This window comes from Centroberyx gerrardi, chromosome 23, assembly GCF_048128805.1.
Source record: "Centroberyx gerrardi isolate f3 chromosome 23, fCenGer3.hap1.cur.20231027, whole genome shotgun sequence".
NCBI lineage: Eukaryota > Metazoa > Chordata > Actinopteri > Beryciformes > Berycidae > Centroberyx > Centroberyx gerrardi.
In genome coordinates this window covers 16,705,592-16,720,065 of record NC_136019.1, presented here as the reverse complement: position 1 = coordinate 16,720,065, position 14,474 = coordinate 16,705,592, and the positions used below count along the sequence as shown (strand labels likewise).

The 14,474-nt window shown below is 47.1% G+C and overlaps 1 protein-coding gene across 1 annotated transcript in view; it reads left to right on the top strand.

Moving 5' to 3' along the window:
- efnb3b (ephrin-B3b) overlaps nucleotides 1–14,474 on the top strand; it is a 71,862-nt gene that overhangs the window by 22,285 nt on the left and 35,103 nt on the right. The window contains exon 2 of the mRNA XM_071916263.2: nucleotides 13,967–14,256. Within this exon, the coding sequence (XP_071772364.1) occupies nucleotides 13,967–14,256 (290 nt within the window). The remainder of the gene's footprint in view (nucleotides 1–13,966; nucleotides 14,257–14,474) is intronic.

Below are 14,474 nucleotides of genomic sequence, written 5' to 3'. Positions count from 1 at the left end.
TGCAGACACCTGGCGTAACTCAGCAGGACGTTTTCTCACTCTTTCATCCCTCCATCGCTCCCTCCTTCACTCTGTCGCGCTACTTCTCTCTCTCTCTCTCTCTCTCCCGCTCTGCACCTCTGTTTTGTCGTTTTCCCCTCTTTTTTTCCCTTTTTTTCAGCCTATTTTTCACTCTTGCACGAACTTGCATAAGTGCCAAACTCTCCTTTTTTTTCTGTAATTCTGCGTTTGCTCACTTTTCCTGTTTTTTTTTTGTTTTTCCTGTTCGTTTCTGCGGTAGCGCCTGCTGCGTCTCTCCCTCTCTTTCTCTCTCTCTCTCTCCCTCTCTCTCAGCTGTCAATCAACAAGTCACTGAGTTTGTTGGCAAGCACATAAACATTCACCCAGTTTGAACTATTCGCAATCAGTCCAATTTCTCTCTTTGAGGAGAGGGAAGGGGAACGTTGCAATCCAGAGATTTGGTGTGGCTGTAAACGGAGAGATTCTTGGGAAAGTAGATAGGAAAAAATATTTCTCTCTCTCCCTCTCTCTGTCTTTCTCCCTCCCTCTCTCATTGTCAGTGAGTGCTCCCCTTGGACTTTCCCCCCTGAACAAACGGAGGAATAAAACAATATTTTTAGACCCTTTCATTTTTCATTACCATAATGATTTGGGCTTTGTAGAATCTTTTCATGTATATTTCAACGTGTGTGTTTGCGCTTGTGTGTGTGTGTGTTTGTGTTTGTGTGTGTTCAACAGGGTGTGCAGGGTGTTTCTTTGCTGCACTGCCGCTCTCCCCCACTTGGGAACCTGGAGGTTGCACACACAGATACACACACACACACACACGCACACTGCAAATCAGTCATACTCATCCCCAACCGTGCCTCCTGTCTATTTATTCCTTGATTCATCCGATTCTTTATTTATTTTACACGCTGCTTCCTAATGCAAATAGGTCTGTCTGCTCCCCGCCGAACGGTTGGAGCAGCATGGGACCCGGAGTGTGTGTTTGTGTGTGCGAGTAAGTGAATCCGTGTGTGTGTGTGTGGGTGGGTGTGCGCATGTGTGCCCACAGTGTGTGTGTGTGTGTGTGGGGCCCAGTGAGTAATAGAGCCAAAGTCCTTATCTGTCACCAGAGAGCTGCCTGGCTCTCTCTCAGCTGTCAATCACCCAGCCCTAGAGACAAACACTCTGCTTCAAACACTATGAGAGAGGGAGAGAGAGAGAGAGAGAGAGAGGGATGGGCGAGGGGGAAAAGAGAGTGGAGGAGCGATGGAGAGAGAACGAGCCGGCGGATGAGAGGGGGGAAAGAGAAAGACGGGAAGAAAGAGAAGGAGCGCGGTGAGAATAGGCAGGTAAAGAGGGACAGGAAGAAAGTGAAGGACAAAAAGGATAGAAGTCGTGATAAAAGTGGATAGATGGGGGGGGGGGGGGGCGGGGAGAGAGGGAGAGGGAGGGAGGAAGTGTTATTTCAACACCTCTGTTGTGTGTTCTCCGGGCCCCGCAGGTAAACGGGAATGGAACTTTAAAACACTTCACCTGCATGAATTAGACAGGCCCCTTGAAAATACCCGGGCCCCCTGTTTTTGAAAAAGACAGCTCTTTAGAAAATAAAGTGGGAGAGAAGTGGCGAGGTGCACACACGCACACGCGCGGACGTGCTCAAGCACACACCCACATGCCGGGCACACACACACTCACACACACACACATTCTGGCAAAGCTATCAGCACTGAAATATTGGCATGACACACTTCAATATCCTGACAGGACTGAATAGGATTTTTGAGGGCTGGGAGGCTTTCTCTTTCAGCGTGTGTTTGTGTGTGTGTGTGTGTGTATATACGCACATGCATGTGATGGCGTGTGTGTGTGTGTCTGTTTGCAATTGAGGCAGCCATCAGCTAGCCCTAGACCTTGCCTGTCCTACTTTTTCGCGGACGTTCCTCTTCCTCCTTTCCTCCCTCCCTTGATTTCTCCTCTCCTCTCCTCTCCTCTCCTCTCTCCTCTTCTTGCAACGGGGGGGGGGGGGGGGGGGGGTAGAAACTGTTGATTTTACCGCAGGGCTCCGCAACCTCTGGGTCGAGCCGGGACCGCCGCTCCAGCGCTTTCCCCTAAGCCCTTAAACCTTTCCTCAGCCAGCCAAGAAGGGGGAGGGAGAGGGTGGAGGGAGAGAGAGAGAGAAAAAAAAAAGGGAGGGTAGAAAGCGAGAGGGTTTGAGCCCCCAAATCGCTTCAAGATGCGTTCCACCGGAGTCGGGAGTCGCTGAGAGTCTGGGAGTCGGGTAGCGCTGCGCGGAGCCTGTGGGGAAACCGAATGGAAGCCAGGTTCCCATTTAGGACGGTGGATTAAGCGCTGCAGCAGATACACTAGGCCCCTGTTGGGATTGATACACACACCAAACACACATCCTTGCACTTCTATCCTTACGAGGACCTTCCATTGACGATTCCCTAACTAATGTAAACCTAACCCGAACTCTAACCTTTACCCTCAACCCAAGTCCTCACCTTCAACTAGAAGCATGAAGAAGTGAGGATCTTCACTCCAAAAGTCTAAAACTCAAACGTGTGCACACACTCTCACATACACTCACACTCCTGGTAAAAAACACATCCCAGGAGCATACTCGCATACTCTGCGGCCCCTAGGGGCCCCCTATGGATTACACCGCTCCGCTGACACCACAGCCCCGGCGGAGCTTAAGTCGAGTCGCCTTTAGCTAAAGTTTCAGCCTCCCCGCGCTCTCTGGCCTTTCCAGAGCAAAGTTGAGCCTCCACACACACACACACACACACACACACACACACACACACACAACTGCCCCTCGCGGGTCACAGGTGAGGAGGGGGGCCCTTGGGAGAACGCCTACATGCATGAACGCATGTGGATGCACTCAAACACACAGACACGCACATACACACACACACACACACACACACAGGGAAATGTAGGTGACCCACACTGGCAGGTCAGCGTCTCACCTCTCTCCTTCACTCCCTGAGGGACGGCTATTGGGTGGTTCTCGGTTTCTCAGTGTGTGTGTGTGTGTGTGTGTGTGAAGCCCAGAGAATGAGGGAGCCACTGCATGCATTATATCCTTCATTCCTCCAGAGTCCTGGGTGACCTAATTAAATTAGTGAGGTAGTTGGAGTGAATGAGTTGAACCTCAAAGACTCTTCACACACCAGGCATAAACACCAGCTGGCACTATCCCTGTGTGTGTGTGTGTGTGTGTGTGTGTGTGTGCGTGTGCGTGCGTGTGTGTGTGTGTCATCGCAACCTATATATTTAGCCACTAAAGACCTCACTGGGAGTTATTGGGAGGGCTATAGCGTGTGTGTGTATGTGTGTGTGTCTCAAGGGTCTCCTTCAGCCTCTGTTGAGGAGTATGTGTGGGTGTGTGCTTTTGTGAACTGGGGGGGGGGGGGGGGCTCTCCATCTCTTGCTCTGTCTCTCACACGCACGCACACACACACACACACACACAGCTGTCAGGACCCGTGGTGCTCCATCACCACACACCTCCACTAGACCACCTTAATGGGACCAATCCAGACCGCTGCAAATCATCCAGAGTACATGCTGAAAACGTAGAGGGAGAGTGGGGGAGGGAGAAAGAGGGATGTGGGGGGGGGAGGAAAAGAGCGAGATAAAGGAAGAGGAGGATGAACGAATGGCGGTTTTAGAGGCTTCGGGAGCGAGGGCAGAGAGGGAGAGAGAACAAAGGTAGAGAGACGGAGAGCGAACTGGAAGGAGGAGGAGAAACTTATCTTCCTCAAGTTAAACAATAATGATGCAGGCTTGGCATGAGCCGCCAGACAAATGGCTCAGTTTCATTGCGCAACAGTTTGGACGCTCTGAAATCTCTCCATTGTGGTTGTATGGCTGTTTAGTTACTGCATTACAATATTGCCAAGTGCGTTTCCTCATTTTCGGCTTCAGATGAAAGCATGAAATATGGCCGGCATTAGCTGAAACTAATGAAAAATTACTGTATAGTCCAGAAGGAAAAAAGTGCAAATGCCCCAAAATATGTATTAGCACAATTTCAGATAGGGCATTAACAGTGGAAAAAAAAGTCATATGTCCTTTGATTGTTGATTTAGGGATTCATTAACATGTAATTATTGAGCCATTTGTTGTTTACTGTCACATTCCCATGGCTGCTAATTGAATCTGGTTGTTTTGTTTTTGCTTTGGCAATAAGTACTTTTATGTTTCGTGCCAGTAAAGCGCCTTTTGAATTGGCTAAAATTGGAGAAAAGCCGCGAACAAGTGAGGCAGAAGTTGACAAAAGGGGGAAGGAGGATGGGAAGAAGAAAGGGAAGAGGTGTGGAGAGAGAGACGGAGGAGTGAGGAGCGGAGCAAAAGGGGAAGTTCGGTGAAAGGGGGAGATTGAATGCGGAGCAGTTTCTAGAACAAACTCCCAGCGATGTTTGGAGAAGTCAAAAGAAAGCCGCGAACACGAGTTATGAGCTGCAGAAGCAGGGAGCAGAAACATGAAGAAAAAAAACAACACGAAAAAAGAAAAACTAGGATGCAAATGAGAGAGAGAGAGGGAGAGAGAGGGAGAGTGTGGTGGAGGAAAAGTTTCTGTTGACCTGAATATGGCTGCGTTGTTCGGCTTTGTTCAAAGGGAGAGAAAGTATTTTTCCCATAGTTGGCTCGTTAGTTCCAGTTTCTCTTTATGAATGTAGCGTGCGGCTACGAGTTTCAGCCTGATGTGATATGCTTGTCGGCTGCATTGTATTGTATGGAATGTATTGAACACAGCGGGGAGCGCAGCAACGAGGAAGATGGAGGGTGTGTGTGTGTGTGTGTGTGTGTGCCTGCATACGTGCTCTTTGCAAATGCCAAGACATCCAGCGCGCCTGCATCCCGCGTCTCCGTGGTTACGGCGGGTGTGATATGTACTGGATGTGACACCGACGCTGCGGCATTCTGGACCGCCTCCGGACAGGAGGAAGGTGTGTGTGTGTGTGTGCGTGTGTGTGTGTGTGATGACAAGGACACAGTTACCTTCAAAGTCCCATGACGCCGACTAACTATTCAAACAAGGCTGTGCATCCCTACCTGCTGACTGCCACCTCTCTCTCTTCCTCTCTCTCTCCCTCTCTCCTCATCAATCCCTTTGTCACTCTACCTTTCTCTGCCTCACCTCTTTTCCTCTCTCTCTTTCTCTCACTCTCCCTCTCTCTCTCTCCCTCTCTCTCGCCATATGGAAACTATTACCGCCGTTGTCGTTTCTCACCACCAACATTCCTGAGGGCTTTCCAGCGCTCGCTGACTTTACAACAACCTTGTGCTCCTCTCTCCGTGTTCGCACCGCTCTTTCTTCATGGCTGCCTACATCTCTCTCTCTCTCTCTCTCTCTCTCTCTCTCCATCCAACAGTGTCAAGTGGCATTTTACGCAAACTTTTGAAATGTCCAAAAGCAATAAAATGCGAATTAGGTGTGTTTCCATCAGCTGGGTGGAAGCCATTAAATGTAAAAAAAAAAAAAACTCCAACGCATCCGCCAGAAAACTGGAAAGAGTCTTTCATGAATTATTAGGTAATGTGTTATTGTTCTTTAGTGTCAGCTGACGTTGGACATATTTCATGCTTTCATTAGAAATGCACTTGGCAATATTCTAATGCATTAACTAATGGCCTTAGAACCACAAAAGGGGCTTTGTAGCTGGGAGAGCCGGCGTGTTTGACATTACCGGGAGGTCGCGGTGGGCAGACATTTTAGACAACATTTCAAAAACGTCCAAAACCACTTTTCAGCTGTTGTGCAATGAGATCGAACCATTTGTCAGGCCCATTATGCCGAGCCTACATCATTATTTATTCGGCAAATGCATATCCCATTACTATTTATCCCGCAATTTCATTTTATCGACAAAACAAATTCTGCTTCATAGCCTAAAAGCTTCTTTTGCGATATAGAGGACGTCTTTTTTTTTTAAATCAAAGTTTGCCGTTTTCATTCATCTTTTCCGACTAGAAAAAAGATCATAATTCGCAAAAAAACAACATACTTGGATGGAAAGCCCAAGTAACTTTCCCTTTCACTCTCCCTCTCCTCTCTCTCTCTCTCTCTCTCTCTCTCTCTCTCTCTCTCTCATGCCCCTCGTCGATCTCACATCCATTTCGGTGTTTCATCCATAATAAAAAATGTGGGGAGGTATCTGGGCCATGCCTTCTAGAGAGACTCAAACTCTCATCAATTTACATTATAGCCCTCTCTCTGTCTCTCTCTCTCTTTCTCTCTCTCTTCCAAAATGTCTCTCCATCTCTTTCTGGCTCTATATACACAGTCAAAGACCACTTCTACAGCGCTTCTCCAGGGTATATGGTTCTTTAATGAAGACAGTAATAATGATTATGGATATTTTAAAACCGTCTGCTCTTGTGCGCTGATGGAAGCCGCAGCTTACACAGTGTCTGCATGCAAAAAGTCCTGCCAGACGCACCGAAGAATATGACTTTCAAACAAACTGAATTATGATCATTGGTTATTAATTACAGCAGAAGAGGTTTAAGACGACTTGGCGGCGGTTCAGATGAGTGTCAAAGACAGATTGTAGGCTACAATACAGGAATTAGCTACGTATGTAGATAATTTCTTTAACTTGAGTAAAAGAAATATATGGGGTTTTACATAGTAGATCATAAACAGAGACTTATGTAAAGTTCTATGATTAAAAATAAATGTAAACTCTTCTGCAGGTTTCCCACTTTTGCTGTTCTCCAATCGATGAAAGAACTAACTTATTGATGTTTTAACACCGCTGACCCGGCGCTCTGATGCAGCTGCAGACTCTTAACAGGCGTTTTTCAGATACAGGTTCAAACCCGCAAATGTACTTCACACAAGCAAAAGCAGAAATCCTCTTTTGATTACAGAACCCGTGTCAGGATAAAAGCCCGGCGCATGAATAATATCGAAACGTTTCTGAATGTTTTATTGTAAAGCTAACAGCGGAAAAGACGCGGGGTGAGGAGTGAGAAGACAGATACCGCGTCCGAGACAGACTGTGCATGAGGTGAATTTGTTTTCTTATGTTTTTACGTGCCCGTATGTTTTATATTATGGATCCGGTTGGCACTATGTACCGATTGCTCCAGCAGAACAGTGGAAAGTGATAGCTGCTTGCAGTCCCTCTGCTGTGTGTGTGTGCACTGAAAAAAATCCCCATTTTACCAAGTTATCCAATCCATTGGGTCTTAAAATCATATTTTTCTTAAAATAAGTGGAAAAAATCTGCAAATGGGGTGAGATAATTTCACTTTTTTTACAGTGCAAATTGACTTTTTTTTCATGAATCAAGTGTCATTTTCTTGATACTAGTGGATTTGCCTTAAGTGAAATTGCATTGGAAACAGGTGGAATTATCTCACCCCATTGGCTGAATACAAGCCTAAATGACATGTTAGGATGGACATTTTTCTGTGTGTGTGTGTGTGTGTGTGTGTGTGTGTGTGTGTGTGTGCAAGCACAGTGTGGCGTTCTCTGGAAAGCACCGCTCTCGCAAATGAGACCCACCGGATTTACTTGAGACAGCTACTAGATGGCCTGCAGGTGTTGCCGCTCTGTGGGTGTGTGTGTGTGTGTAAGTGTGTGTGTGTGTGCGCTTGCCCTATAGAGTGTCTATCCCGGTGTGTTATTCTTCGGTGCGCGTGTGTTCCCCCCGCGGTGCGTCTGACAGTGTGTGTACATTAAAAGTGTGTGTGGGGGGGGGGGACCACTCAGGGCCCCTGCGTGTGTGATTACGGTGTGTATACCATGAGATTAGTGCAGACAGCTTTATGCGCGGCCCCCGCCATAAATCTCCCCACCGCAGAACCGAATACCGCGCTCGTTTATTATTCCCTAATAGATCGGTCCTTCGCTGTCTCTCTCTCTCTCTCTCTCTCTCTCTCTCTCTCTCTCTCTCAGCACCAGGTTGTGGTTAGCTCAAGGACAAAACCCCCACCGAGGATGGAGGGGGTCAAAGTTGAGGAGGAGTTTGAAGTAAATCCTCTCCGCTGGTTTTTCGTTTCGGTTTATTTCGCGCGCTCCCTCTATCCCAAGCCTCGCTGTCCTTCTCTCGCTCTCTCTCTCTCTCTCTCTTTTATTCTCCTCTGTCCTTCTCGCTCTATTTTTTGCATTGGTATTTATTTTGCCACATTTTGTTTCGCTCGCTATCTCTCTGCCCTCTGGGTCCGTCTTTGTCCTTCTGCTGTTGTCTAGTTTTGGGGGTTTTTTGGTGCCTCTAAACTTTTTCATTTTGAGGTCTCTCTCTCGCTCTCTCTCTCTCTCTCTCTCTCTCTCTCTGTCCGTCTCTCTCTGCCATCTTCATTCTCTCCATAGTTGTTACTCGGTATGTGCTTCTCGTTTCGGGTTTTTCTCTCTCATGGAATCAATGCTTTCAGAGCCTCGGCACTCGTCTGCCCTCCTTCCCGCAACCCCCCTTTCCCCCTTTCATATTCTCATGTTCACACACACACACACACACACATATACATACACACACACACACCCTCCCTTGTCTCCCCGCCGGCTGCACCTGTGTGCCCGGCTTTGGTCTGGACACGGCTCGGGTTGCCGCTGTGGAATCTGGGAAATGTTTGGGCCGTCCAATGCGCCGCCCAAACCAGGTAGACAACACACAGATGGATGACACACACAGAGGGGGAGAGAGAGAGAGAGTGAGAGTGAGACAGAGAGAGAGAGACAGAGAGAGAGAGAACACTCACAGTTGTTATGCCAATGCCCAATATGCCCTTACTGGCTTTTGAATGGTTTGCATAACTACATAACTACATTTGGAGTTGTTATGTGTTATTATGGATATTGATGATTATGTACTATTATGCAGTACATGTTTTCAAACCAAAAAAATACCCATCCCACTGTGGTTTGAATGGATAAACTGTTGTGCGTTGGCTTTTAAAGTGAACATTTTGTATACTGCTTTGGCAATAATAATGTTCCTGATAAAACAGCCATGCCAATAAAGTAAATGAATTGAGCTGAAAGAGAGGGAGAGGAGGGGAGGTAGAGGGGGAGGTGGAGGAGTGGAGGGTGAGAAGCAGAAGGAGGAGGTGTAAGGGGTCGGATGGAGGGGGGGCTGGGGGGTCAGGGAGACTGACACTTGAGTCTTCTCAGCTCGGCCCCGGGGTCGCGGCGGGGCGACGCTCGGGTTGAGAAAATGATGTTTCTGCCCTCATAAAAGGGCTTGGGGAGAAGAAAGGAGAGAGGAAAGCTTCCCCCCCTCCCTCTCTCCTCTCCTCTCCCCTCCCCCTCTATCTCCTCCCCCCTTCTCTCGGCGTCACCTCTGGCCCCCTCCGAGCCCCCCCCGAACGCCATGTTTCAAAGTGTGGCCACATGAATGGCACTATTGTTAACGGCCGAGAAAGAGGGGAGAGAGAGAGAGAGAGGGAGAGAGAGAGAGAGAGGACAGCAAATGAGACGAGGGAGAGAGAAAAAAGAGAGAGAGAGAGATAGAGACGGGCCGACGCGCGGAGAGAGCGAGAGAGCGATGTGGCCAGAAAGAAAGAAAGACAGAGTAAAGAGAGAACGTAATGTCGCTCTGGGCTGTGTACGTCTGAATGGGATGATTTATTTAGACGCGGTCGCAGACGAACTCCATAAAGTTGTTTATGAGTTCACCTCACTTCACTTTTTTCCTCCTCCTCTCTCCATCCTCCACCCCCCCCCCTCCGCTCCACTTCTCCTCCTCCTCCTTGGAAGTGCAGTTTCATAGCATCATAGCATCTCCGGGTTTTACGGCGTCCGCTATAGGCTCACAAATTGTCCTGCAATTTTTATCGGGACAGAATCTTTAGGTAGACTGTTACACACCAAGTTACAGACAAAGCTGTGTGTGTGTGTGTGTGTGTGCGTGCGTGCGTGCGTGTGTGCAGTAACGGCTGGCCGTTTGAATGCAGTCCAGGTTTGTTGACACACAGGCAGCAGGGGGGAGAATGTGAATTTTGAGATAAATGCACACTATTTTTCCTGCTCAACCATACGATTAGATTGGGACGAGCTCCCTCTTACCTGCCCCTGTTTACAGCGCACACACACACACACACTCATTCACACACACACACACACACACACACACACACACACACACACGCTAGGTTAACTTGGGTTAACGTGGCAGATCTGACACTGTGAACATGGGGCCTATCAGAAAATTGAATTCTGTCCCGGGAACGCTGTTTGTGTTGGAATTCACTATTAGTTTCTATAATCTTTCTCCCTTCCTTCCTTCCTTTCTCTTTGTTAATCTCGGCTCTTTCTCTCCTCCCCGTCTCTCTGTCGGTCTTTGTCTTTTTCCCCTTGCTATTGCACGTTATGTTTGGAGGTCTTTTCTTTCTGCCGAGTGTTCTCCCTTTGTCTCTCTCTCTTTCTCTCTCTCTGTCTGTTTTCCTTGAGCTTGTTCGCTGTATTTCTTTGTTGTTGCTACATACCTTGCCTGACATGTTCAATATTTTCTGCCTTTTCCCCGCTCCCTCCCTCCCTCGCGCTGCCGATTTTCCCCCTCTTTTCTCTCTGTGTCGACCACTGCACCTGCCCAGTGGCATTTTTCCAAAACGTATTCCTTCCACACACACACACACACACACACACACACACACACACACACACACACTCAGTCTCTCTCTCTCTCTCTGTTTGCTCTGCCATTCTGCAGTGCAGGTCGACTGTGACTCAGGCTGCTGTCAGATACCACTCAAAAAATGCGTCATGCAGGAAGCAAAAGGTGTTTGTTTTTTTTGAGTGTGTGTGCATGTGTTTGCCGGTGCGTGTGTGTCGGTGTGTCTCAGGGTGCATGTTTAGGGAAAGCTAAACCCGTGTGTTTGGATGTGGGTGGATATGTTTGGGCAAACCTTTTGTGTCAGCAGGAAGGTATTTGTATGGGCCTGCGTGTGTGTGTGTGTGTGTGTATAGCTCTTTCTGTTTAGGCTTCGCTGGAGAAGCCTCAGCAACCCCCACCAATGTTTACAATTCATATTCTATAAATGGTGCGAGTGCATGCGCTTGCCTGTCTGGGACTGAGAGAAAGGTGAAGCGTGTGTGTGTGTGTGTGTGTTGAGTGAGGCTGAGTGCCTTCCTCTCCAGTCTAAGTATTCGGTGATAACCCCGGGTGACCTCGGTAATGAGAAGTGGAACAGCGGCTTCCCAGCAGGCCTCTGGGCCCGCCTCGGTTAAAACTCCTCCGCCATTCATTCGACGTGCTCCAGTCTCCGTTTCCCCCCGGTGTTCGCCGCCAGCCAAACACGCCAACAGATAAAGCTTACATCTCAATTTACCACGGGCGCACGCCGTTCCCTCGCAGTCCTAAAAGATAGATATAGCCTACACTGAGGGGAAGGACGCGAGCAGAAAAAGAAGCAGAGACTCCCCATTTACACCAATGTTAAAATTCACCTATCTTTTCCAAATGAAGCTCTCATAACTTTTCCTGGCCTCATAACTGTTCCTTGTTGCTTTTGAGAAACAAATGTGTGGCCCAGTAAAATCTGGTTGTCTTAAACCACTAAAATGCTAACTGGCTAGCAGCTAAACTTGCATACTGTGATGTAAAGCATATGCTGTATTTTATGTATATAGACCTAGAATCTATTTTTGAGGAGTTTTGTTAAAGCTAGAAAGTTTCACAGCAATTCTGGCATTTTCAAAATTAGACAACATCTTGCAAAATGTTACTTGGTGCTAATGCTAGCTTGGTAGCTATTGTTGTGTCTTTTTGAGATTCCAACTGTAGCTACATCATAATTCCTTGCATGGTTTGTGACCCTGAATCATGTCATTTTTTACAACAAAAAAATAATGCGTTTGTCTTTTCATGGTTTTGTTGGAAACAGAAATATATGTCATTATCTTTCACTGAAACTCAACATTAGGGTCTGAGGTTACAGAAAGTGGGCTTCTCTTCCCCTCGCTTTCTGAGTTGGAGCGCCATTTAACATGCTGGCAGTATGCTAACGCTACAGAAAACCCATAACAAATCTCCCCATCCGTGTCAGGTGAATGCTACCGTTAGCAGTTTCCTTCCCTCTATCAGTACTGACATTTATTTTAACCCTGCACTTGAGATAAGGTCACCGTGAGCGCGCATAGACTGTTTTCTGTTTTTTCTGCTGTTAGCCAAGCATGCTAGCACGGATCGTTAAAGTCATCGTAGGCCTCAGGTGCGTTGAGCTAGCTTAACTCGCTAACTGATAGCATTTAGCCTTGTCAGCTGGAGATGGCCCTGTGCTGTGAGGGGAATGACTGAGTGTCTGAGTCATTTGGTGACTTTATGTCTCCCTGGCCGCCATGTTTCACGCTCTGCGCTCTGAGAAGACCTTTAAAAGCGTTGCTGTGCAGCCACAGTGAGCCGAGCATTACATCTTGTAATTACAGACCCTCCATACTGCATAAAATACATTTCACTTATACTTCTAACTAGGGTTTGACTGATATGGGTTTTTAAGGCCGATACCAATATTTTTTGGATTCTGCTTATAGCCAATATTTTGTGTTGATATTTGATATCTTTTGCGCATTTTCATGCCAAAAATATTCCCAAAACTACAAGAATTCTGTTTTTCCCCCAGTGTAGCATTGATCAAGTATACAATAAATATGTAATCAAACACAGTGCATCATCCATCACATCTGAGGTGGACGATGTGACAGATATCCAATTTTTAATAAAACCCCGGCCCTATATTTTGTCAAACCACTTCAGAATATGTTTAGAGTTACAAAATATACAAAAATGACCAAAACGATGTATTTATACATTAGTACGTGACATTCATTTGAAATATATTGTGAATATTGGAAATACTTTAACTTCCAATGCACTGCTTCAAGCTCCTAAACTAGATTTTAGTCACTCAGAATATATTTCGACTGAATGTCATCTGCATGTACAAATACATTTTTGTATGTTTTGAAATATATCTCTTAACATATTCTATTCTGTTCTATTCTGCTACTATACAATGTAGGTTGTTTATGCACTTGAGCATATGAGAATGTGTGAACCTGATACACTTATGTCTAGTTTACCTCAGTTTGCCAACCTTTTTATTTTCAGAATAGAGTTTACCCACTTTTTGAGGCTGACACAAATCTTCATGGCATGAATTCATAGTACACATCATAGTAAGTAGTATCAAACTGATGGAAGTCGTATGAGGATAGGGTGTTTTAAGCAGGAAAAGCATAAATTATTGCTTTTCTGTGAATTTAATCAATTTTTGTTTACACACTGGCGGTGGTTTGCCTTATGATGATCATCAACCGGAGGTCATAGTTTCCCTGCCTTTTTGATTTAGCACCACATCACTGGGGTCGACAGGGGAGTGCGTGAGCTTGTCTGGTGAAATCTATTTGTACAGTTGAGCGAGCAGCAGTTCCTCTGTAAAAGCACCTGTTCCTGTGAAGGAGAGAAAAGAGAGAGAGAGAAGTAAGAGAGGACAAGAGAGGTAAAGGAACCATCTGTTGGCTCCTACAGCAGGAACTACAGGTGGCTCTGAACTGGTTTATATGGCCGCTGTAGGAAGCAAATGACACTAACTAATGACTCTCTGCCTTCTCTCCCTCCCCCGACTCCCTCCATCCTCTGCCTGGATTCCTTCCTTCCTTCCTTCCTTCCTTCCTTCTTTCCTTCCTCTCTTCCTTTCTTTCCTTTTCTTTCCACTTTTTCTCTTTCCTTTTCATTACTCCTTTTGTTTACTCCCTTACTTCCTTCCTTCCTTACTTCCTCTCTTCCTTCCTTTGTTTTTCCTTCCTTCCTCCCTTCCTTCCTTCCTCCCTTCCATCTTTCCTTCTTTCCTTCATTCCTTCCTTGCCTCCTTTCTTTCTCCGTTTCTTTCCTCTTTTTTCATGACTTTTCATGACTTTCATTACTTCCCTCCAACCTCCCTCCCTTCCTTCCTTCCTTCCTTCTCTCCTCTTTCTTTCTTCCCCCCTCCTTCTCCCTCCACCTCTCCGTACCTCCAGGTTCCGGGACGACAAGGGCTATGTCCTGTACCCTCAGATCGGGGACCGGCTGGACCTGATCTGCCCGCCGCAGGACAGCGCCAGGTCCACGCCGGAGTACGAGTTCTACAAGCTGTACCTGGTGTCGTCGCGGGAGCAGGCGGACCGCTGCGAGGTCATGGGCGCGCCCAACATCGTGCTGACCTGCGACGAGCCCACCCGCGAACGCCGCTTCACCATCAAGTTCCAGGAGTTCTCGCCCAACCTCTGGGGCCACGAGTTCAAGAGCATGCACGACTACTACATCATCGGTGAGTCGAGTGCGCGTGTGTCTGTGTGTGTGTATGTGTGTGAGAGAGAGAGCTTTATTGTGGTGAGCGTAGGGAGGATGGGGGGTTGTTATGATTGCATGGTTGATTTCTGATTGTGGCTGAGTGTGTTTGTTTATTTCGGTGATGATGGCGATGATTGGGCGTGTGTGTGTGTTTAGGGTAATTAGGTTTGAGGATTGTGTGTGATCCGGTGCGCG